The 25,230-nt window shown below is 47.2% G+C and overlaps 1 protein-coding gene across 1 annotated transcript in view; it reads right to left on the reverse strand.

Annotated features, from left to right (window-relative positions):
• Positions 1–505: 505 nt before the first annotated feature.
• GRIK3 (glutamate ionotropic receptor kainate type subunit 3) overlaps positions 506–25,230 on the reverse strand; it is a 53,442-nt gene continuing 28,717 nt past the window's right edge. The window contains exons 10-15 of the mRNA XM_059488596.1: positions 20,732–20,955; positions 14,716–14,834; positions 12,299–12,516; positions 4,477–4,699; positions 3,242–3,492; positions 506–1,511 (exon numbers count right to left, since the gene is read on the reverse strand). Coding sequence (XP_059344579.1) covers positions 1,317–1,511; positions 3,242–3,492; positions 4,477–4,699; positions 12,299–12,516; positions 14,716–14,834; positions 20,732–20,955 — 1,230 coding nt within the window. The 3' untranslated portion in view covers positions 506–1,316. The remainder of the gene's footprint in view (positions 1,512–3,241; positions 3,493–4,476; positions 4,700–12,298; positions 12,517–14,715; positions 14,835–20,731; positions 20,956–25,230) is intronic.

Consider the following 25,230-nt stretch of genomic DNA (forward strand, 5'->3'; position numbering starts at 1 on the left):
GAAGTAACTCGAGTGTTACCTTAGGTCAACAGAGGGGTCTTTGGTAATTCTGCCTAAATTCATCTGCAGGACCAACCTTCTGGGTTAAGCAACCTGAAAATAAGAAGTCAATTCATGGAAGATTTCCTAAAAACATTTTAGTGTGTGTTTGCTTAAATCCCATGGAGAGGCTGCCTGAGGGGTGGCAGTTCGTGGTCAGAGCAGGAGGAATCCCAGGCTTGGCTCTGCTTCTCCCAGGTCAGCTCTGGCGGAGATTCATCTTTCAGGTCCTTGATGCCATGAAGAGCTTTTAGTCCTCAACCAGACCCACAGTCCCTCCCAGTGTGGAGCTGCAGTTCAGCACTGCTGAATTTCATGGAAATCCGTACTTTTGGCTCTTGGAAGCAGCTCTCCTCCTGCTCCTGCTGCTGCTGCTGGAGCCTGTGGACATGGTTGCTTCCTATGCTTCTCTGCAGGAGAGACTGAGCTTTGCAGGAAGAGCAGAGACAGAACTGAGGACCTGGAGATCACGGCGTCACCCTGGGCTGCAGCTTGGCTCGGGGAGCATGGGTACTGTCACTCGGAGGTGCAGGATGTCCTGTGCATGCCACGCTGTGCCCTCCCTGGCCCAGAGCTTGGGTACATTTCAGGCTCACCTTCCCCTTTCCAGCCAGCTGCCCTGGATCTGCTGAGGAACTTGTGTCACCTTGTGCCACCACGCTGCTGCCACGTGGCTGTCCTGCTCCGGGGGGCTGCGGCCAGCACAGCCGCGAGGTGAGGGCGACCGCCAGCTGCTCTGGGGCAAGCACAGCCTCCCCCATCCTGGGGCTTCCCAGATTCCTCTCCCATTCCAAAAATGTGCTGTGTGTGTCGGTGTGGGCCAGGTGCTCACACGTGACCGAGTGTTCCTGTTTATTGCCGTGCTGATGGAGCCACGCTCGCGGCTCCTCCTCACCCGCTCGGGGTTGGCTCAATTCTGCTTCACCTCCGCCTGTTTGCAGTGTGTAAACATCAGACTCCTGGGTGGTGGTTGGACTCCATGAGGCCTGGAGGATCGAAGCATTAAAAAAAATAAAAGGAATGAAAAGTAACAAAACAAACGCAAAAAGCCCCAAGACCCACGTTACTGTCCGTGCTTGGAAGTTCTGGCTCCTCTGCGGTGACGGATGCAGCTGGCTTGCAAAGGCCTTGTTCTCGAAATGAACAAACCAGGCTTTTTTTTTTCTTTTTTTTTTTTTTTTTCTCTCACGTTTTTTAATCCATTCTTCCCTAGTTCAGGGTGCATCCAGCCGTGTCTGCCGCCATTCCTTCCCTCCCACCCGCCCCAGTGCCATTCCCTAGGGGAACACAGGTGCCAGTCCGGTGTTGCAGGTCATGCTGTCCTTGCCGGGCAGCCGGCGGTCGTTGAAGGTGTGCATGTTGATCACGGCGTCCGTCTTCACCATCACGGGGGGCTGGGGCTTGTGCTTGACCCGGCGCTGGCAGGTGAGAGACAGCCGGATCTCGTCGGCCATGGCGCTGCAGAAGGAGCGCTGGGGACAGTGGGGGTGATGCCTTAGCATTTCAGCTTTTATCATTTGCTTTTGTAATCCTGCAACTTGTTAGCGTGGAACTGTAAAGCTCATCAGCCGCTGTTCTCCCATTTTACTGGGGACAGTGAGGGTAATGCCTTAATCCCTTAGCATTTCGGCTCTTATATTTTTCAGATATTTGTAATTCTGCTATTTGTTAGTGTGGAACTGTAAAGCTCATCAGCCACTGTTCTCCCATTTTATTGGGGACAGCGAGGGTGATGGCCTAGCATTTAGCATTTTAGCTCTTACATCTTTCAGATATTTGTAATCCTGCAGTTTGTTAGTGTGGAACTGTAAAGTGCCTCTCAGCCACTGTTTTCCCATTTTACTCGGGACAGTGGGGATGATGCCTTAGCATTTCAGCTCTTATAACTTCCAGATTTCTTTTATTTTTTGGAAATTGTATTTACATCAGTCTAGAATGATCAGCAAGTAACACAGTTACTTACAATTTTCAGATATTTGTAATCCTGCAACTTGTCAGTGCAGAACTGTAAAGCTCCATAGCCCGTCATCCACTGTTGTCTCATTGGGGACAGTGGAGGTGATACCTTTGCATTTTAGCTCTTTTTTAAAAAAAAAGTCCTGCAATTTGTTAATGTGTAACTGTAAAGCTCCATAGCCCGTTAGCCACTGTTCTCCCATTTTATTGGGGACAGTGAGGGTAATGCCTTAGCGTTTCAGCTCTTATATTTTTCAGATATTTGTAATTCTGCTATTTGTTAGTGTGGAACTGTAAAGCGCCTGTCAGCCACTGTTCTCCCATTTCATTTGGGACAGTGGGGATGATGCCTTAGCATTTTAGCTCTTATATTTTTCAGCAATTTGTTAATGTGTAACTGTAAAGCTCCATAGCCTGTCAGCCATTGTTCTCCCATTTTATTTGGGACAGTGGGGGTGATGCCTTAGCATTTCAGCTTTTATAATTTTCAGATATTTGTAATTCTGCTATTTGTTAGTGTGGAACTGTAATGCTCCATAGCCTGTCAGCCACTGCTCTCCCATTTTATTTGGGACAGTGGGGATGATGATGAGACATAAACTTTAAGGAATTTAGAGATTTTAGAGGAGCTCCTGCTACTGGGCAGCTTTCCTTTCTCTGTCTAGTCCATCATGAAGGCAGCTGGCTTTGATTTCTGTTCATGCACACAAGTGCATGTTCCACTTACTGCACTGGGACACCCAGGGCAGGGGAAGGACATAAAAGCAGTTCTGTTTTTTCCTGAACACTGATCAGCAATGATGGGCTGTGTCTGTGAGTGTGGCTGAGTTGTGAGACGGTGTGAGGCTTCCTGGTGAGCCCTGACTTGTTCCTCTTTGAACAGAACTGGGGAGAAGGCATGGGTAGTCACACCTGGAGCGTGCAAGGTGATTTCAAGAGGGTGCAACAGCTGAGAAACACCCCTCCTAGGGACTTCTGCCTATGTTTTAATGATTTATTTGTCAGCTTGCTCTAAACCACCCTACCAATGTGTCCTGCTCTGGCTGCAGCAGCAGCAGACTCTGATCAGAGCAGACGTGACTTTCCCCTGAGTGGAGGCCATCAGAGGGACAGCCCAGGGAGCCTGTGGGGATGGCATTTTATGGGTGCCAGGCTGGATCCCTCTGCCCTCTCCCTGCCTGTCTCTGGGGTCAGCATGCACAGCTGGGCTAAGGGGACACAGAGAATCAGGGGAATCAGTCAGTACCTGCTCTCTCTCCGCCGTTTTGCGCAGCTTGTAGATGAACTCCACCATGGCCACGAAGACAGACAGCACCAGGCCTGCTGCCAGGACAATGAAGATCCCTCCAATGTTTTGAACACCCAGAGCACTGGCCTCCTTGTTCTCATCCTCAGGGCAGCCATTCCCCCGCCACCACTTCTCCTTCATGACGTGCAGCTTGTCCTCCTCCTGGAGCTGCAGGATGGCGATGGTGATCTTGTCCCTGTACGGTGACCCTGGGGGTGGGGACAGTATTATATACAGAGGGAAAGGGGGACAAAAACCCCACCCAGCAGGGAATGTGTCTGTGTTAAACAGCACAGTTCAGACCTCTCTTCAATGGGCAGACAGTGGTATTTGGAAATTTGCTGCTTGGAGTGGATTATCTTAATCACCTATTGGAATATTTACCAATATAGCCAGATGGGACCTGCCTGAGATTCTCTCGCCTTGCCGCTGAACCAAACAGCAGCACTGTGGTGTTTCACCCCACAGACACTTTGGGCTGGCTGGGTGTGTGGTGTTTCACCCCACAGACACTTTGGGCTGGCTGGGTGTGTGGTGTTTCACCCCAGGGACACTTTTGGCTGCCTGGGTGTGTGGTGTTTCACCCCACAGACACTTTGGGCTGGCCGGGTGCTGCAGCTGGGCCCGTGGGGACAAGTCCAGGCCTGCAGAAGCTCTGGGGGTGCTGGGATGGAGCTTCCCCCCATAACAGGGGCTGCTCCTCAGGTTTCCCTCTGGCAGAGAAGCTTTAAGGTGATGGTGAAGGAAAGGAGTTGGTTCTGATGGAGGGTTTGGATGCAGAGCTTTATTCTGGCCCACAGGCCTCTGAATGCAGCACCAGCTCCAGCAGAACTCCCTGAGCCCGTGGTTGCTGCTCCTTTGAACCCGGGGAGAGGGGCAGGGAAGGGGCAGGGAGCCACCAAGCAGGGACAGGAGGGGTGGGACAAAGGGACAAAGGACACCTGGATGGCCCAATGCCCCCAGGGGTAGAGGGCATCCTTTGAATCTGCCAATCACTCTGTGCCCTTCTGGAAAGCCAGGAGTGACAGACAGTGCTGGGAGGGGAAAGGAGAGGTGACTGACACACCTGGGAGGGAATTATCATGGGAGGAACCAGGTTTCTGAGGTAAATGCTGAAATCACAATCCAGCAATCACCTGGGGTGTTTTGTGCTGACCAGCCCCCCCTGGGGTCACTGCAGAACTGTCACTTACCCATGGGTGTCCCAATGCCATAGCCTTTGGTGTCGATGAGCCCCCCGATCTGGGTGAGGTTGCAGTTCCTCTGGGTGATGTACTCGATGGTGGTGGACTCCATCAGCAGAGCATAATCAGCTGTCAGGGTTCGCTGGATCCCCTCCTCGTTGTTCTTGACCAGGGCCGTGGGTTTGCTGCTCATGAATGCCCACATTTTTTCAAAAGTGGAGATTTTGGATTTCTGGTAAAACGATAGCCCCCCATCATCAAAATAAGAATGAATTCTCCATTTGCTGAAAGCTGGTATCTTTTCAGTAAATAATAATAATAATAATAATAGTTGAGAGCAGATCACACAATGGAGCAACCATGAATTTTACTTTGTCTTAAATCCCTTCACTGTCCAGCATTGTTTGGATTTATGTTGCCTTAAAGAGACACAAGGGTGGCAGCAAACACCCCACTGTGCATGTGCTTTAGGTCCTGAGGTGGAACTGAACCTGCACAAAGCCCTGCAGGCCCTCTTAACTCCCAGTCCATTGGCTTAAATGTATTCACTTAAATCTGCTTAAATGTGTTCACTTCCTACCCAGCATTTGTTTACCCTGTAATGTTTCTGCATGCAGAAAGAACAGAGAGTTTTGGAGGACGTGGTTTTCTCTACACACACTCTGATATTTTTGTCTTTCCTCAAGCATGGCAAGGAAATGAGTCTCCTCTGAGATATGTGCAACTGCCAAACAGATTTAACGTACCCACGTAAACAGAAGCACAGAGATATTCAAGAAGATTGTCTTACGGCTAAAAATAAACATGGATATTCTTCCACTATCAGCAGACATTCTGTTGCAAAGGATGGAATATGTTTTCTAGCTTGCTAGTCATGTGAATGGTTTTTTTTCCTTACAGAAAATGTGTTGAGTGAGAAGAAATATGGTTATTTTATGTCTTGCCATAACATTTGAAAAGTACCATTTATCTAAGAGCACTTTCTGAGTTGTCCCTGTCAGTCATCATGAAAGGCACAGAATCTCAGAATCACAGAATGGTTTGTGATGGGAAAAAAACACATCCTTAAAGCTCATCCTGTCCCCCCTACCATGGGCAGGGACACCTCCCACTAGACTAGACTGTGGTCAGAACTGGCTTTAGTTCAGGAAGATTTCCCAGACAGGCAGAGCAGTGTTCTCTTGTCCCTTTGCTGGTCCCAGTGCTCCTGTGGGTCAGTGCTTCTCCCTCAGACCAGACCTGGGACAACACTTGGATATTCACATTTGGATATTCCCACTGCTGCCAGCTCCTTTATGCACAGTTCTTCTTCCTGCCCCGTTTCTTGTTTTTCCTGGATCTGTTTTTGCCTCCTTATTTCATAAGAAGCAGCTTAGGCAGGCAAACCTCTTCGTCCTCTGTGCTGCTTGGTGAGCCTGGAGCTGGCTGATAAGTCAGGGGGCAGATAATTCCCTGTGCTGTGTCTGGAATCAGGGTGGCTTCTCAGCAGCTGCTGCACGAGGAGTGGCTGCTGCAGAGCTGTGATTTCAGCCTCGTTTATCTCTCCACAGGTCTCTGTCCTTCCATGAGAAAGCAGGAGATGGAGCCCAAGCCCAGCCCAACCGCTGCTGCCACAGCTCCCCATAATTTTGTCAGTATCACCCAAAATGTGCCAGCATAAGGTTCTTCTGATAAAACCATAATAAATAATGGTGAGGCAGCTGAAAGTCCCTTGTAATGCTTCGTTTTCCAAGTGTTTTACCCATCCACCTCCTTTATTCCAGCGTGTTTAGCCAAAGTTAAACAAAAGCTCATCACCCCGAAGCTGAGTAGTGCAGTGCTGTTCAAACAAAGGCTGTTCCTCTGCCTTTAACCCTGTGAGCCCCTTCTCCTGACTGAAATACTCAGGGATTCATTGCTTCTCCATTAAAGCTTATGCTCGTTATAATCCACTTGATGAATGCTCAGCAGTGGATGTGCTGGAGCAAACTTCATTCAAGAGTCAGGATAATCTCCCTCGCCTGAAAATCTGGACCAGTGCCTGTAAGGTAGATTTGTGGCATCTATCAAACCTCAAAGAGCAGCAAGAAATGTAGCCTCCAAAAGGATTATTAAATATCTGTACATTACAATGGGTAATTGAAATGAATCGTGTGCTCAGCTGGCTGATAAGGACTTGTTTAACATTTATATAGTTCACATCAGAGGCCTCTGGGTTCCTTGGCTCTCTCTCTCTCTTCTTCTCTTTCTGCATTTAATGCTCCTTGAGTGTTGACACAGAGCTTTTAACATCAGTGTTCTCCCAGTTTAGAGCACAGAGCAAAATAAACTGGCAAAAAATCAATAGGCTGCATTTAGTGAAGCAAATGGGACTTGCATGAGGCACTGGACCTCTTCAGGCAACTGAAATTACACAAGACAGGGCTCCCTGGAAGAGAAAAACCACTTTTCTCTTCTTCTCTTAAATCACTATTCCTGACCAGCTTGAAGGGACTTAATTGTGTTTGGGATGCCAGGAAGAGCCCGGATTTGTCACTTGTGGCTTTGCTGCTTTGAGCCCAGCTCAGCCCTGCCAGGGGTGGAGCACACCTGCAGCAGCTGGGGCACACCTGGGAAGGGCTGGCAGGGAGGATGGAGCTGCTCTCACTGCTGTCACTGCTGCCACTTCTGTCACTGCTGTCACTGCTCACTGTGCCCAAAGAGAGCTGGGACAGAGATCTGGGCTCGGGGCTGAGACCTGTGATGGTGTTCACAGGGGTCTCAGGATGAGGGAAGAGAGGAGGATTTGACTCCATGTTCCAGAAGGCTGATTTATTATTTTATGATATATATTACATTAAAACTGTACTAAAAGAATAGAAGAAAAGGTTTCATCAGAAGGCTAGCTAAGAATAGAAAGGAATGATAACAAAAGCTTCCATCTTGGACAGAGAGTCTAAGCCAGCTGACTGTGATTGGCCATTAATTAGAAACAAGTCTATGAGACCAATCACAGATCCACCTGTTGCATTCCACAGCAGCAGATAATAATTGTTTACATTTTGTTCCTGAGGCCTCCCAGCTTCTCAGGAGGAAAAATCCTAAGTAAAGGATTTTTCATAAAAGTTGTCTGCGACAGATACCCAGCAGGGCAGAGGAGCTGGGGGTCCCTCCAGGAGGCCATTTGGTGCTGCCAGGCCAGCTCACACCCAGCCCTGTTCAGGGCAGCCTCAGGCTCTCAAACCCGATGAGAAAACTGCTTTTCCAAGGGAAAATTGCCCATCTGTAATTCCCAGCCCAGCCCTCACAGGGTGATGGTTTGCTACAAACCCAGAAGCAGCTGTGGGAGTGATGTTGGTCATCAATCCCCAATCACAGGAGCAGCGAGGGCAGGAGTGGCCCTGCTCCAGCTCACACACAATTAAGCCACAGAACATGTTTTGCAGTTGAAGGAAAAGTTCATTTCTCCCCTTCCTCCTCTCAAATACTTGGGCCACACTGCAAAGCTCTTGCTCATTGATGGGAATTTGTGTGTTGTCAGCCAGGGCTGCAGCACAGAAATAAGCAAAACCATCTTAGTAGTAATTTAGTAATAAAGAATGGCTTAAATTGTGTTTATTTTGCTGGTAGTTTTTTTTTTCTGTGTTCTTTATTTGTGTGTACCTTTTACCATGATTTTACCATAGGTTAACTTTAAAAACTGGGGTTAGTTGCTGGTCTGATCTGGTATTTGCTGTTTTGTGGCTGGGTGCTAATTTCTTCTCAAGAGACTCACCATTTACTTTTTTGTGGGCTCATAAAAGAAGCAAATCTCATGGTTGTGGTAAAGGGACCCTCCTGTGCCCCCACATCCTCTGAAATGTCCCCAGGTCCCATTCAGTGACAGCTTTGCTGCCAAAGGTAGATGAGGAGCTGCTTGGGTGCTCTGAAGCATTAAGACAAATGATCTGACAATGGCAGAGAAGTTCCTGTGTCAGGAGCCCCGAGATGTTTGGAATGATGGAGATATTGGTAATTATCAAGGGCTGCTGCTGCTGCAGCCGTGGCTTGTCACAGACATCTTTTATGAAAAATCCTCTCCTTGGGATTTTTTCCTCCTGAGAAGCTGAGAGGCCTCAGGAACAAAGTGTAGGCAATGGTTATCTGCTGCTGTGGAATGCAACAGGTGGATTTGTGATTGGCCCATGTTGGATGTTTGTAATTAATGGCCAATCACAGTCAGCTGGCTTGCACAGAGAGCAGAGCCACAAACCTTTGTTTTCTATCCTTCTTATTCTATTCTTAGCTAATCTTTTGATGAAATCCTTTCTTCTATTCTTTTAGTATAGTTTTAATGTAATATATATAATAAAATAATAAATCAGCCTTCTGAAACATGGAGTCAGATCCTCATCTCTTTCCCAATCCAAGAACCCCCTGTGAACACCGTCACAGTGGCTCACACGGCGGGCTCGAGTCTCACTCCTGCTCACATGAGTGGAGCTTCTCCTTGATTTATTCAGGATAAATAACACCAGAATCTGCTCTGTTGTGCTCTGCATCTTAATCAGCCCGTGTTGGAGCTAAATGAGATGTGTGTGTGAAAGCAGAGTGCCAGCCCCTGTGAAGGCAGCGACACCGAGAAAGCCTCCGAGTTCATTCTTCAGAGTCACAGCTCAGGAGCCACCTTTAATAAGCAGTTCTGCAGGGCCAGCCACCCAAATCAATTAATGGAATCGTTTAGAGGAGCCCCTACCAGGCATCTTGCCAAGACATATACACTTTTTTATCAGCCAAATTGGCAAGAAAGGAACTTTCAGGCTTAAGATTTTCAATTCCAGCCTGTATGAAAAAAATAAATTGATTTCCACCAAGTGAAGATACTTAGTCTTGAGGATTTAACATTTCTGTATGAGTATCTGTGTACACACACTCACAGCCAGACTCCAAACTGCACATGAGATCTGGCCTTCCATTCAGAGAGGCAGCATCCTCTGCAGGGTGGGAAGGATTTATGAGTTATAATGAACTCTAGATGCTGTTCCCAAATTAATTGATCAGTGTTTATTCCTGTAACTCAATCTGCATTGCCAGGGAGTAAAGAGCTTCTCAAAAGTTCTTTCCATGAACTCAGAATGTGCCAATAAAGCTCTCTCTTCTTCAATCTCTTGGTTTGTTTGGCTGCATGGGGCCAAATTTTGTGGGAGCAGAATCCCTCACTGTGGGGCTGTTCCAGAGGGGTCTTGGTTCCATTTGGAACTTCCATTTGGAACTTCTATTTGGAACTTGCATTTAGAACCTCCTTTTGGAACTTCTGCAGTGTCCCTGGTGAGCTCTGCACAAGCTCTCAGGCCTGAGCACAGCTCAGTGCTTTGGGATCCATCTCATGGAACACTGTGCAAGGTGTCTGCCTTCCTCTTCCTCTTCCTCCCATTGTCCATTCTCAGGATCAGGGTGCTGCTCTCCTCCTGCACTCCTGGGGGGATCCAGCATGGACAGGATGGGCTCTGACAGAGGGGCTGCAGGGCCCAGGGGTGCTCAGGGCTGGTGGGAGCAGCTTGCAGCTGATTCAACAGGGAGAAAGGAAGGAGCTGCTGTGATGGGAGTGAATTTGGGGAATGGCCACACAAGGAGGTAGGCAGCAATTTGGGCCAATTATAGCTAAATATACTAAAATATATATTAAAATATATAGATAAATAATATAATAAATATACTAAAGTATACTAAATATATAGGTAATCCACAGAACAGGTGAGATCCTCATGGGTGTGCTGCCATCAGCCTTTTGTCCCAGCCGTGACAGTGTGTTCAGAGCTGCTGGGATGGTGGGATCAGAGCTGGGATGGTGTGTTCAGAGCTGCTGGGATGGTGGGATCAGAGCTGGGATGGTGTGTCCAGAGCTGCTGGGATGGTGGGATCAGAGCTGGGATGGTGTGTCCAGAGCTGCTCAGGCACTGACAGAGTGTCCAGAGCTGCTGGGGTGCTCAGGCTCTGCAGGAATGATTCAGGAGCCCTGGCTGATGTGGGTTGTCTCTGCTGGAACCCCTGGGGCAGGGCAGAGAAGGGAGGGAAGCCAGGTGCTGTTCTTCCAGTGGGAGGGTGGATGCTCACCTGGCACCTGGAGCTCTGTGTGTGACAGGTGTCCCCATGGAGGTGGCACTGACAGAGCAGCTGAACCAAACCCACCACAGGAATGACCCAGGTGAGAACAAAGCCCTTGCTGGAGCGGGGAGAAATCCTGTCTGTCCCAAATCCCTCTGCACAGGAAGGACCAGTGAGCAGAGCTCCCCACGTGGGAGCTCCCACTGCTCCAGTAATGGAAATGCTTGTCAGGAGAGACATTCCTGAGAATTCATCTCCATACAACAGTGATAATAAAAAGGGAAAGGAAAATGCTCTGCATCAATAAACCATGCCACTGCAGTTAGAAGCCTGAAGTATGATTCTGATGGATAATGATATGAAGCAATAAATATACTGTGTCCTGATGATTGTTAAAAGAGACAGTTTCCTTTTATTCCCATATAAAACTCGTATTGGAAGGCGCAGTCAAAGCACACAGTTACAGCCCTGCTGGTTGTTCCAGGGTTATTTGGCTTTGGAAAACACCACCACACATCTGCCTGTGCCATGGACAGAACTGCAGCTCCATGGCAGGAGGCAAGCTGGGCATTCCCAGAATCACTAAAGATCAAACCACCCCCTCTGTGGCTCTTTATCAACCTCTGCTGCTGCCTGTCAGAGTCAGGACACACATCTAGGGAGGACAGTGCCTTCTCAGCCAGATCAGAGTCAGAAGTTGCATGGGAACAATGCTCCCTCTATTATTAAAATCCAGCACATTGCCTTCCTTTAATGAGTCTTGCCAATTAAACTGCTGAGGCCTCATCAAGCTGCCATCACCCTGTGCCTGCTCAGATCTTGCAGCACCAGGCACAAACTGCTTGGTAAAGGCTGAACTGTGCTAATCACATGCATTTCCTTCTGCATTAGGGTGGTGGAGGGGGAAGGAGCCAGAGGTGAGGGGGAGCCAGCTCCCATTCCTGAGCCAAAGCCTGGGATCTTCCTTTGGGCCTCTTTCCTTGCCAGGGTGATAATTCCTTAATCACCCTTCATTTCTATCCCTTTATTATCTCTCTTTTCAAATTGGGTTTTTACAGGCCAGCAGTGGTTTTAAAGGTCATTTTACATCTCTCAGTTTCTTTCTATTTTTGAGGCTACGGTGGAATCTGACTGACTTCTGAATTTAATTATGCTTTAAATAGACGAAATTAATGCAATTGGATTGTGATGCACTGGTAGTGTTACCTTGCCCTGGATCTCAGAGGTTAATAAAACTGGATTACATTGATATGAATACCTGAAGGACAGGGAAGATATTTCAGCTGTAAAAAATACAGGTCAGGGAGGGCACTTTGCAACATCTGTCCAGCTGTGGGTTTCATTTGGCTCTCCTCTGTCCCTGAAGGCTGGCTGGCTCAGCCTGGGGGCTCCATGGGGCAAGGAAGGAGCTGGATGGGTCAGATGTGGAAATTGGGAAAATGCCTTAAGGAATGTAAGATTTTTCTGCAGGGCTTTAATACAAGCTTCCCTTTGGCACATGCTGCATTTTAGGGTGTCCGAGCCAATATTGGGTAGAGCCTGCAAAAGTGTAAAATCAGTTTAATTTAGTATAAATTAAGCTGTGGCTTCAGTTAACAACAGGGAGAGGGATTTAGCCTTGGTGGGACTCAGGTGAGTGTCAGTCTCAGTCTGGGCAAGATGTGAGACTGAAAGAAGCAGCAAGGAGGAGCAGCAGGGGCGGCTTGGGAGGATTTCTGTCTTTGGATCTTTGTCCTGGCTCCCGTTGGCATCTCTGCCTGGAAGGCAGAAAGCCTCTGCCTGGTCTCACCTTGAAGAAGGTCATGGTAGCTCCATCCTTCACTGCTCCATACTCTATTTTTGTCTGCTTTGCCAAGTCATCTGCCGAGTCGATGGGGGACTCCATCCTCTCCACGGTCAGGAAGGCGGCGAGGTTGGCCGTGTAGGACGAGATGATAATGAGGGTGAAGAACCACCATATGCCACCAATGATCCGTGTAGACAGGGCTTTGGGCATCAGCTCCGAGCCTGGGGGGGACAGGGGAAGGAGGACAGAGGAAATAGAGGGAAAAAACCAATTTTATATATCCATACGTACATTTTATATGCATACATATATATACACACACACACACATATATATATATGTATATATGCTCAGATTTCACTGTCAAAACTGTTACAGCCACACAATTAAAGCCAACTGGTTTTGAGGCAAATTATCCAGACATCTTACATGCAAGGACATCAGTAGACAGGGCTTTGGGCATCAGCTCTAAGCCTGGGACAGGGGAAGGAGGGCAGAGGAAATAAAGAGGGAAACCCCATCTTATGTATTTATATGTATATTTCATATACATATATATATATGGTCAGGTTTCACTGTCAAAACTGTTACAAACACACAATTAAAGCCGACTGGTTTTGAGGCAAATTATCCAGACATCTTACATGCGAGGACATCAGTGGGGTTTTTGTAGCATTTGCAGAAAAACCCTCTTCCTTGATTACTGACCTTGGGTACAGTGCCCAATTTACAGGAAACATCCAAACTGAAGTAATTAACTGGGCTGCTTTTATGAGATTTAAATAGCAAGCTATTTACGAACTTTTATGAGTGTTTTGTTCTGCCATTTAAAAAGGGCTTTGCTTTTATACAGATTATTTTCAAAAGACTCACTCTGGGGAGTGTGTTCAAATGCACAAGGTTTTAAAAAAATCAAACACCAAGAGAAAGGCACTATCAGGGTCCAGGGCTTTGAATGCCAGTCAGAAATGGGGAAGCAGGAGATGTTACAGCATAAAAGGTGTAGTGGGTCTGGAATGACTTTTATTGAGCAGACATGAAGGGCTAAATGGGTTGTGCTATTTTTGTAATCACCCAAAACACCTTTTAAAGCCAGGCAAGAGCTTTGGGTTTGAAACAGCTGTGCTCAGAGGATTTATCAGCCTGGAAAGTGCAACAAAGATTGGGCTTTGCAAAGCAATTTTAGGCAGTGTGGCATCAAAGCAGAGCATGGGGTGTAGTTTTCCTTGCTTCAGAGTGCAGCGAGGAGACACCAGGAAGAGGAGGAGTCCTGGATATTGAGGGTGCTTTGGTTCTCCTCAAGATCCTTCTTCTTCCCTCTTCCATCTCCGGCCCTTTGATGCATTGGATGCTGTGACATCAGTCTGGCTTTGAAATATTTTTCTTCTTAGATGCAGAATTGAGTTAAAAAGAATATAGCTCTTTTCATTTATCAGTATCTGATAAGAGGGATGATTCATGCTGCTAAACCGCCTTGCTGGGAACTGTCACTGTCCACGAGGGCAGCTGAGATCCAGGAGGAATCTCTATTACAGGCAGCAGTGGAGCTCAGAGCAGCTCTGTGCCTGCCACTGAGCCAAGGCTGTGCTTCTTTTGCTCTCTGGATGTAACCACTGATACATGGTAAATTAAAGTGTGACAAATGTTTGACATTTTCCACTTATTTCTATTCCTGGATTTTCTGCAATTAGATCGCAGCTGAATTTCGCTCCTTATTCAGAGCGGCTCCCTGCTGCCTTCTGAACAGATCTATTCTGTTCGTTGCATCTCTCCATTCCATTCACACACACAGGGGTGTAATCCCATCCCTGCCCCATTTCTGGGGTCCCTGTGACTACTGGAAGCTCTCCTGGGGTGCTGATGGGCACAGGCTCCAGGGCAACTCCTCCAGGCTGGGGGAGCTTCAGGGCATCTCACACTGCTCAGAGTGACCAGGGGAAGGGAAAAATGGGGATGGAGCAGAGGGCAAGGGACCCTGTCTGCTGGAAAAGTTGATTTATAACAGACAGAGAGCCAGGTCAGAGATCCTGAAACTGGACAACACTTCCACAGCTGTGTTCCCCCACACAATGATGTCATCAATATACTGTAGGTGTTCTGGATCCTCACCCTTTTCTAGTGCCGCACGTTGGGCACCAAATTTGTCCTAATTTAGGGCAAATTTGGGAGAGAATCTCCAAAGGGGGGCCTCTCCAGAAAGCAAACACACATGGCCCCTCCCCACAACTGGTTCGGGAAGAAATGGTTGGAATTAACTGAAATAGGAATTTGCAGTCTGTGGGATGTGGGGAAATGAAGCAGCTGAGGGAGACGAAGGCAGTACTCCTCCTTGGAGCTGCAGGGGCCAGGAGGTGCTGGGAGGTTGCATCCAAAACAAATTTTGAATTAAGAAAGCCCTAAGAGCAGGGGGGTGGCCTTACCTTGCTGCATCAGTGCTCCCATCCCAAACCAGAAGCTGTTCAGGAGGGTGAAGTTGTTCTCCACGATGTCTGAGCCTGGGTTGCAGGGGTGGGCATCATACCACTCATATGGGCTGAACCTGCAGCACAGAGGGAAACAGAGCTCCTGATGGTGCCTTGAGGGGCTCCTAGGACAGAGACTAGTCAGGATTAAGAGAATAAAGTGGGGATTTATTAAAAGCCTTCAATAGATACACCCTGGCCAGCCAAAGCCTTCTGAGGCTACACCCAAGATGGTCACGAGTTTTTCATTCAGTTATGAGTTTGTTCCATTTGCATAGCAGGGGTTAATCCTTAATTACAGCTACAAGTAATGAAGTCCATTACCCCCAGTTTGCTCCTCACATTTCACTTCAGCTTATACTTTTCAGGGCCTGAGGGTGTAGGGTGAGGATTGGATTTCAGGCCTAAAGTGATTGTTTTATCTGACCAGAATGAGAAGATAGTTAACCAACACTTCTATATGTAATGCAGCACAGGATTTGAAAAATATAAAGGCTAAAATCTTAAGGCATCAGTTAGTTGGGATGTGGCAGGACAAGAACCTAAAGAAGCTGGAAAAAAGGAGTCTCAATGCCTCTAGTGTGCAGGGGCTGCCGACCTGGTGCACAGCTTTGTAGAGAAAAAGGCAAATTCAGCCCAAGCCACCCACAGAGCTGTAAATCTGTGTTCTGCATTTTGGAGAGCAGAGACCTGGGGAGCCAAGTCCTCCTGAGGTGTCTCAGGTGGCTTCCCCAGAGCCTTTGGTCACTTTGGATCATCTTTTCAATACTATGTTCTACAACAGCACCCAGAGCATGTGATGGTGGGATGGGATGAGATGGGATGGGATGGGATGGGATAGGGTCCCACATAACCTCTTGTATGTAACAGTTTGAAAACGTGGGGAAAAGTGACATTTTGGTTGATTAAGGAGAAGCCTCAATCATTCTGCAGCAACAGTGGGGACAAACTGGTATTTCAGGGGATTGTCTCACCAATGCACATGGGAATAGGATGGGATTTTGGTCACTGAGAAGCAGAACCTTCCACCATTCTGACAAGAAGAAGTTTGGCCCAGTCAGGGCACTAGAAGAACACTGGAATGTGGTGGCAGTTTGCTGTGGACAAACTTAATCCCTGTGGGGATGAATTTCCATGGATAGCCCTGAAGTTCTTGAGCAAGACTGAGGGAATTTCCAAGGAATAGCTCTGCAAATTCTGCCCAAGACTGGCAGGAAAACACTGCTGGGAATGAGCTCATTTAGCCAGGATCTGGGGAGGATGCTAAACAGGAGAGATGTTAATATTTTTAGAGCTGTTTATTTACATTTTCTGAGAGTCCCAAATTTTGCAGAGATTAAATTAAAAACATAATTGGTATAATTGCTTTTGAACCAGGCATTAATTATCATCTCTGCTTCCTTCTGGAATCCCTGGAGATTCACAACAGCCCCTTCTCAGAGCCCAGCCCACAGCCTCTATCAGGAGATGCTTCCCTCTGTAATTCCCCACCAGATGTGCCACCACCCAAGGAGAGGGTTTGTGGCTCCATTCCAGGGTGGCCTCGCTCAGACAGTTGGAATTTTTTGGAGAAGGGCCCCAGATCCCTGCCAGGAACCTCCTGGCACTGAAACCTGCCCTGGGCACGTGGCAGTGCAGAGCTGTGGTCCTGGCAGTGCCAAGCATGGGAGGGATCTGGGGGAAAACCATCCCTGAGGATGAACAAAGCACAGCCCACAGCTCCTGTGGCTTTGGAAAACGTTACCCAGGGCACAGCTGTGCCACTTTTTGCTTCTGTTTTCCATCTCCAAGGTACAGTCCAATTAGCTCTCCTTTCCTCTCTGGTTTTTTTTCACTTTCCTGCAGCAGTTCCCTGGGCTGGGTTTGGGGTGTGGAACCCCAGGTCCTGCTCAGGCTGCACCCTGGCATTGCTGCTCATTCATCCAGGTTGGGCTCTCCTTGCTGCTCACCCTCCTCTGCTCTCTAAATCAGAGGAAATCAGCAAGAACCAGGCTGAACTCAGACCTGGCTTTCCATGCTGCTTATTCCTTGGAACTTGTTATAGATTCACACCAGAGGAGGATAAAGGATGGTGTCTTGGTCCTTTCTGTCAGATAAAGCCAGAGTTCAGGAATTAGATTAAAACTTTCTTGGGCTGCCAATGAAAGACTATGAAAAAAAGAAAGGGAATGGGTGAGATCAATGAGCCTGGCAAGATGACACGCTGGAGAACTTCAAGGCCTGAGCAAAAACCTACTGGTGCAGCTCAAATGACAGAGAAATATTCAGAAATCTGCAAAGCAGCCACAGCCTCCAGAGCAGAGAAACCATTAATGGAAGCAAGAGGTAACGAAGGAAGGAGGGAGAGGAGCTCATTGACCCCAGAGCTCAAATCAATTGGGGAATTCAGGATCCTCTGTGGCTGGCTTCCCTCATCCTCACATGCACTCTGGGCTCTGAGAAATATTTCATCAAAACCTAGCATCATTCTCCTGCCTCTTTCAGCTTTTTGGGCGGGAAATTGAAGCATTTGGAAGAAATTTGAAAGATCTAACACAAAATACTTTTGAGTCTAAATTGTGTCTCCAGAGAAATTTTCAATGGACGACCCAGACTATTGTATTTGCAGGGAATGCCTTGATGAAAGCAGGAATGATGCATCTGACTCCATGAAGAGCTAATTTTATTTTTTGACCCCAGAAGGCTAATTTATTTTTATTTTTATAATATAGTATTATAATAATATAATATAACATAGTATTCTAAAATATTATTTTAGAATACTATATTATATTAGAGAATACTATACTATACTATACTGAAGAATACAGAAAAGATACTGAATGCTAAAAAGATAATAATGGAAACTTGTGACACTTTCCAGAGTCCCAACACAGCTTGGCACTGATTGGCCAAGGAGTGAAAACAACTCACAGCAGAATCCAATGAAACAATCACCTGGGGGTAAACACTCTCAAAACACATTCCACATGAGCAAAACACAGGAGAAGCGAATGAGATAAGAATTGTTTTCCTTTTTAAACACATTCCACACATGAGCACAACACAGGAGAAGCAAATCAGATAAGAATTGTTTTCCTTTTCTCTGAGGCTTCTCACCCTCCCAGGAGGAAAATCCTGGGTGAAGGGATTTTTTCAGAGAATGTAAATGCCACACCAGACCTCAATGCAACAATTAGGATGAAGATTAAACCCACCCTGCCATGCAGCCAAAGGGGTTTGGTGTAATTTGGAGGCTGTGTGAGCCCAAGGACTGGCACCAGAACCTCCAGACACAGCATCCCATGGAGCCGTGGGGACAAATCAGTGTTGGTGGCTCTCTGGGGGCTGGGAGCTCTATCAATAGTGAAGAAAGGCTGATTAAAATGACATATGAACCAAATCCATCCTTTGCCTGCCTCTAAATAGTTCCTGAGTCTGTTTTAAGTGGCATTGACCTATGGTTATGGCATGAGCAGAGGGCTCTGGTGCCTAGTTCAGAAGAGTCATGTCTCTGAATTAAGGCTTTTCTATTTTGATTGTGGTTTTCTGCTGAGAATTGGATTTCAGAGGCCTTGCTGGGGTCAAAAGCAGATATTGTTTCCATTACTTCTGAATGCAATAAATATTTTCCCTGTGAAATCTCTTGCCTTCCATCTCTATGTGTTAAAAGACCATTCCAGCAGAATTTTAATTACCCGGAATACTTGGTGTTATTTGAAAAATAGGATGACAGAAGAAATGTCAGGAGCAAAATGTGAAAAAGGAACTGTAATTGCAATATTTTATGTGTTGAATTTAGTTCAAAAAAATAGCCTGATAGGGAAAAATTGTTCTACAACATCATAATTGATGTGATGGAGTGAGATGCTGAGGTTCATGTCAGAATAAAACCTGAGACAAAGCCACAGTTCTTACGGTTTTCAGCCAAAAACCAGGCAATGCTGCCATGCTTGGACAGACATCCCTGTTTGTGCAAAGTGGTGACTGGGGGCTTTCACATCAGGGCCTGCCCAGCATTTCCTTCAGCCTTGCTGCAGCATTTCACATGCAGATACGATTTGCACATTTAACATGCTTTAAAACTGGAATCTGGACAATTTGGGCTGGATTTGGTCATTATGAGCTGGGAGATATAAGCTCCAAAATGTAAAATTGTGTTTGGATTGTCCCTGCAGGCCACAGGAGCAGGCTGTGCCACTGAAGCCCACTCAGCTGTGCCCTGCCTGGATGGCAGGGACAGACAGACAAGGGCTGTCTGTCAGCCACCACAGGATTTTCCTTCTCATGGTTACCTTGCACATCCCCAGAGCAGAGTCCTGTGATGCTGAGAGCCCCTGGTTATCCCTGACAGGTTGGGTGGGGAGGGAAGGCAAAGAGAAGGCAGGAGGGTGATTGCAGGATCTGGATCAGGGAGGGCCCTCCATGTCCTCTGAGAGGAAAACTGTGGATGCTGACAGTCTGGTCAGGGAGAAAGTCAGATAAACTTGCCCAGGCATTGCTCTGAGGGAGCTTTGAGGGCGCTCAGAGAAAGAATTAAAATAATCTTTAATCTTTGCAGCTGGTGTTTTGAACTTGTTTTTTGCTTGTAAGATGTGTACAAGAAGGGTGTTCCTGATTTGCCAGTGAGGTGAGGGGTGTTGATTGAGGACCAATCAGGTCCAGCTTTCTCATAACAGTCTATAAAATAATGTGAAATCTAATAAACTTCTGAGAGGACCTTGGAATCTGTGTTGCTTCATTAAGCTGTCCCTAATACAAAAGTGACAGAAAACAAATGTCCAGCTCTGTCTCTGTGCAGAGGAGGGGCCAGAGGATGTACCTGCCTCACCATGCATGTTTAACATCCTTTGAAAGTGGGATCTGGACAATGTGGGCTGGATCTGGCCATTATGAGCTGGAAAAAACAAGCTCCTAATGTGAGCCCTGCAGGTGCTCACAGCACTCGTGCCCAGCTCACTCTGCTGTTCTGTGTAATTAGGATATGACAGAGTGAATGCAGGAAATGTGCTCTAAATGCCCCCCTGGACTGAGGGATGCTGAAAATTGTAGATTTGTTGTACCATCAGGGTTAATGGAGTCTGCTTGCTCCAGCTCTGTGTCTGATTTTCCCTGTGACTCTCTAATGCCAGTGGATGAGGGGGAAATGTTTCTGATGGATGCTCCCAGAGAGGTGCAGCACAGCCGGCCTTGGGGAAAAGGGTCTGCATGGACCCCCAGACGAAAACAGGGAGGGTTCTGAAATCCCCACAGGTATAAATGCAACTGGAAATAATGAGAAATGAGCATGAAACTGCAGAGTGGGCTGAGGACTCTTTCCTGGATGAGATGTTTATGCAAAATATCCTATCGAGGGCTGTGTGTGGTCATGGAGGGCACCTGCCTGCAGGAGGGGGAAAGTGCTTTGTTTTGATTTGAAAAGGTGGGATCATGGATTGAGAGCAGCCCTGGACTGTGTCTCATCAAAGGCCCTGTGGAATTAACAAGACATGCAAATGTATGCAAATTGTGCCTTTAAACATAGAGGATTTAAACATGCTAATTAGATGCATATTAATTTTGTAAACAGACACAATGTCTGATCCGTAGCAAAGGCATCTCCGTTCTTTTGGTAGAGGGAAGGGTCTGTGTGAGCTTTACAGAGACAGAAGAGGGAAATGGTGGGGGAGATGGGAGCACAGGTCCCAGCAGAGGCTGGGAAAGGTGTGAGCAGAGAGCATGAATGGACAATGATACAGAAATACATCTCTTCATACACCAGGAGGTGCTGACAGAAAAGCTGTAAAACTCCTGAAATCTTAAAATTCTTCCATGTTGTGAGTGTGTGAAAATGAGCAGCCAGCCCATGGTGATGGACCAGGGGGCATCTCAGGGGTGACAAGGGTTTTCATCAGAAAATGCCAATTCTTATCTCCAAATTCTCAGTTATCTGGGAGACATGGCCTGTGGGCCAGGACAGCTCTGGATGCTGCAGCTGCCAGCAGGGAGACCTTACCTGGCTATGACAAAGAGCACACAGCTGACCCCCAGGTAGGCCAGCAGGATGTACATCCAGATGTCAGGAGAGAGAGGGTTGAGGAAGGAGAACACGCTGGGGTTGGTCCCGTTGGGCTTCCTGTAGAGGATGCTGACCCCCAGGGTCATGAAGGGCTTGGAGAAGTCGATGGCTTTCTCCCGGACGTGAGTGATGGTCAGAGGAGCCACGGCCAGGTCAGCTTTCTGCAAAGAGAGGGGGAAAACAGGCAGGGAGAAAGGAGGAGTCACAAACCGAGGTGTTTCCATCCCCTTGGAGACACCACAGCTCGCACACAGCAGAAACAGGCCAAGAACCCCCAAAGTGCAGCCCTGGGGTTCCTCCCTGCTGTTGCACATGTGGTACACATTTGGTGTGAAATACAGATGTTGGAGGTACAGTGCTGTGAAGTACAGATATTGGGGGTACAGTGTTTGCTGTGAAATACAGATGTTGGGGGTACAATGTTCACTGTAAAACATAGATTTTGAGGGTAACAGTGTTTGCTGTGAAACACAGATGTTGGGGGTACAATGTTCAATGTAAAATACAGATGTTGGGGTACAATATTCACTGTAAACTACAGCCCAACCAAATGGATTTGGTCCAACCAAATTTCAGCTGAGCATATTCTTTATCCCTACAGCTTGTATGAATTGTGTTTGTTTCCATTATTTCTAATTATTTACTAATTTATGTGTTAATTCAACGAGCAGCCACATTCACCCTCTTTCTGTTGGTTAAGAGCTGCATTCATTCCTCTCACTAAACATTCACCCAGGTTCTTAAAAGCCACAAGTAAACACATCCAAGGTTTCCTCAATATCACCCTCCTTGCCTGAGCTTTGCAAATCATTCTTTGGGATTGTGAACTTCCAAAGAAACACAGACACATAAATTACAGCTCTGAAGTTGAGCAGAACCTCCCCCCATGCCAGGAGCCCGGGCGAGATTTATTTAACATCTGGTTCTGAAAATTAAAATTCTAAATTACCCATGGGTGATAATTACCTTGAGATACAGTAGATTTGTCATTATTCATGGACTTTAAATCAATACTGGCTGGAACATACTTTGCTTCAAACTGTAGGAACCAGAGCAGATCCCTGGCCTGTGCTGGAGGTAAAGGTTGTACTAGAGGTTTCATTTGACCTTTCCAATCTGTGATCAAGTCAGTGCAATATTTATAAATAAAGGAATTTGGGCCTTTTACTGTAGGAGGAATCTCTACATGAGCTTTTGTCCATTTACACGTGTGTGTGTAAGGGACCCCTCCTATAAGTGCAGCCTTAGAGCTGCTGAACAGAGGCCTTCAGGAATGATGTAACAAGGGCAAAAATGATGTGGTTTTGTTCTAACATGGCTCTCCAGCTGCTCTCCGGTCTCCTTTCCTTCTCACTTTACAGATGGAAATTCATTTTTACGTCAGAGCTCATTTCAGTCACTGGCATTTGTCAAAACCTGTGGAAAATGGGAGCAACATTTTCCCAGTGAGCCCATTGTGCCAGCTGTGCTTGTGGTGACATGGACAGAAGCTGAAGGGGGTTGGAGGTGGCATTGGTGTTCTGCATCCTGGGGACCATCCTGGCAGCTTTGGAGCTTGGCTGCTCCCACCACCTCACAGCACACCTGGAAATTTTGGCTTAGCGCTCCGCACAGTCACAAGGCAGAAATGGCGAAAGAAATGCAGCATTTTCCCTCCTCCATCACGTCTGTGTGGGTGTCCTGACTCACCAGGGAAAGGCAAAGAAGATGTGGAAGGATTTGGCTATGGGTTTTTCTGAAGGAGGCAGCAAATGTTCTGTGGTCAGAGTTCGCTGGCAATGGCCAGGCAGGGGGATCCTCAGCCAAATTTGTCAGAACAATGCAGTGAGCTAAAGAACAGCCTGGAGTTTGTGCTTTGCCACAGAAAATGGAGAGAGAGAGCTCTGCATGGATGCCCAGGGATCCAACTGCTTTTAGCACAGAAATAAAATTTTACTGTGTGTCTCCAGCAGCTCCTATGATGTGCTCCCAGCCCCGTGTCCTTGCAGGAAATGTCACATTCAGGCAGGACAGAGCAGGGATTCTGGAGCCTGGGCTGGGGTGTGTTCTGAGCAATTAGAGGCAGCACAGGGCTGCACTTCCACATCCTTTTTATCAATGCAGATTTTTCTGAAGGTGGCCTCTAATTAAGGCTTTGCTGACAGAGAGGATCTAAATCAAACCCACCAAGGGTGAAGCTTTGATTTGTCGTGCTCTGACATTCCAAACTGGGCAGTCAATTACCAGACTCTGGCTGCTTCCTTTACTCAGCCCTGGCTCTTGTGCTGTTGCACAGTCAGGTGGGTTTTATTAAAGATGAGGAATTAGAGCAAGTGCCAGTGGCTTAAAGACCCTTGTCCAGCAAAAGCACTTAAGCCTACACCTCTGTTTTACTGGAGCTCACACGTCTTCCAAGTCTTGTGCCTGTTCTTAAGTGTTCTGCTGAACTGAGGCCAAAAAGATGAATTCTGCCAAGGCACATCAAACACAGACACTTCTCCTACACACCTTCAAGGGTTTGGATCTCCTCATTCACCTAGTTCCAGCATTTCACTTGGCTGGAACAGCTGTGAGTTCACCACAGGGTGTTCAGCACAGGGATGATTGAATTTGCTGCAGAGATATTTGGTTTTCATCAGAAAATGCCAATTCTTATCTCCAAATTCTCACTTATCAGGGAGATGTGGCCTGTGGGTCAGAACACCTCTAGTGCAGCCATGGTCACTGTGGGAATCCTGCAGTGCCTGACCTCAGCCAGAGCCAAGCTGCAGGCAGTGGCTGGTCATGGCAGAGCCCACCAACAGCATAAGCACCAAGATAAATATTTATTCAAGAAAAGAAGCTGCCTCTGTGCTTATTTTGCCAATCTGCGTTAGGTATTTACATAAACTAATCATGTGTGTGTTGCCTGAGAGACAGAAATAGTGTGTGTGTGTGTTTTACTGATTTAATTGTTACCCAGGTCTGGCACTGTCATCCCTCGGTGTCTCTTGCCACTGCCAGCACTGGGGCTTCTGCCTTGGGCCCTGTCTCTGCTCCCTACTCTCCTTGCCTGGCTGCTGTGTCCTGCTCCTGCTCCATTCTCAGGTTTCTGTGGTAGAGATGATCCCTGAGGTATCAGAAAGTCTCTTTTTCCCAGCCCCATGACTGAAGAAGTCGAGATTTGTCGGTTCTGCTTTTCAAGGTTGTTTATTTTCTCTTATCTATAACATTCTCTCTCTGACCTGCTGAGGTCTGTCTGGCAGGTCAGTTTGTGGCACAGTCCCTGCCCTTGGGGCGGTGTTAGCTTTTTATACTAAGCACTACCTGTACTTTATTTACAATAATTTTCCAATATGATTCACCTATGTCAGACAGTCTGTCTCTACTCTAAACCAACCCAGAAGTGCCACCATCACAGCAGAAGATGGAGGGCAAGAAAAAGAAGGAGGAGGACAGGACATGCCCAGATTCCTCCATCTTGCCTCTTGAACCCCCATTCTAAATCCCCAAAATTCTACATTTCACCCTGTGATAAATTCATTATCATTCTATTCAAACTCTTGTGGCTTGTAAATCTTCACACAAAGTTGGTAATTGTTTTCCATGGGCTAAAATCAAAGGCACAGGTGTTTGTGACTCTGTGCCAAGGTCTCTGAGCCCCCTGCCAGGGTCTGGAGTCACCCAGGGCCGCCAGAGGAATGTCCTGGGTTCTGACACTCCCTGTCCCCAGGGTGTGCTGGGCTCACACCTGCCCAACAGCAGAGCATGGCTCAGAAAGGAGGGGCTGCTGCTGCTGGGGCAGGTGTGGGGGTCTCTGAGAGCCCTGTGCCTGCCCAGGGACAGGGATGCACTCTCAGGGGATGCTCAAGGAGAGCGGGGTCAGCGCTAAGTCACTCCAGCTCTTAATGGCTGCTATTGCAGTCTCAGTCCTAACTAGACATCATTTTTGTCAATGGATTTATTCAATATTGGGGTGAGTTAAGAACAGATGTTGGCAGGAAAACCCTGAGCTGAAGAGGAGGAATGAAGGCCATGAGGTCCTGTTGGGGCTTTTGTAATCTTCACTTTAAGGAAGAACTCCAGAGCTGGAACTGCCATTAATTGTACCTGAGGGATGTGAAGGATGGAGGATTCAGGTGAGAATGGCCCTGCTGTGAGAAACAAGCCCTGTCCTATGGATTCCTGGCAGGTGAACAAACCAGCAAGGGGCAGGGACACCTGAGAACCTGAACTCACAGAGAACCTGAACTCCCCATACACAGATCCTTCACCTGGATCTCTGAGCATGACCCAGTCATGAATCCACCCAGTAGTCATCTGAGCACAAAAGGAAAAGCTCTTCTGGTTTATTTCCATCCTGTGACCATGTTCACAGGGGTCTTAGGATGAGGGAAGAGATGAGGATCTGACTCCATGTTTCAGAAGGCTTGATTTATTATTTTATTATATATATTATATTAAAAGTGTACTAAAAG

Source organism: Ammospiza nelsoni, chromosome 25, assembly GCF_027579445.1.
Source record: "Ammospiza nelsoni isolate bAmmNel1 chromosome 25, bAmmNel1.pri, whole genome shotgun sequence".
Lineage (NCBI taxonomy): Eukaryota > Metazoa > Chordata > Aves > Passeriformes > Passerellidae > Ammospiza > Ammospiza nelsoni.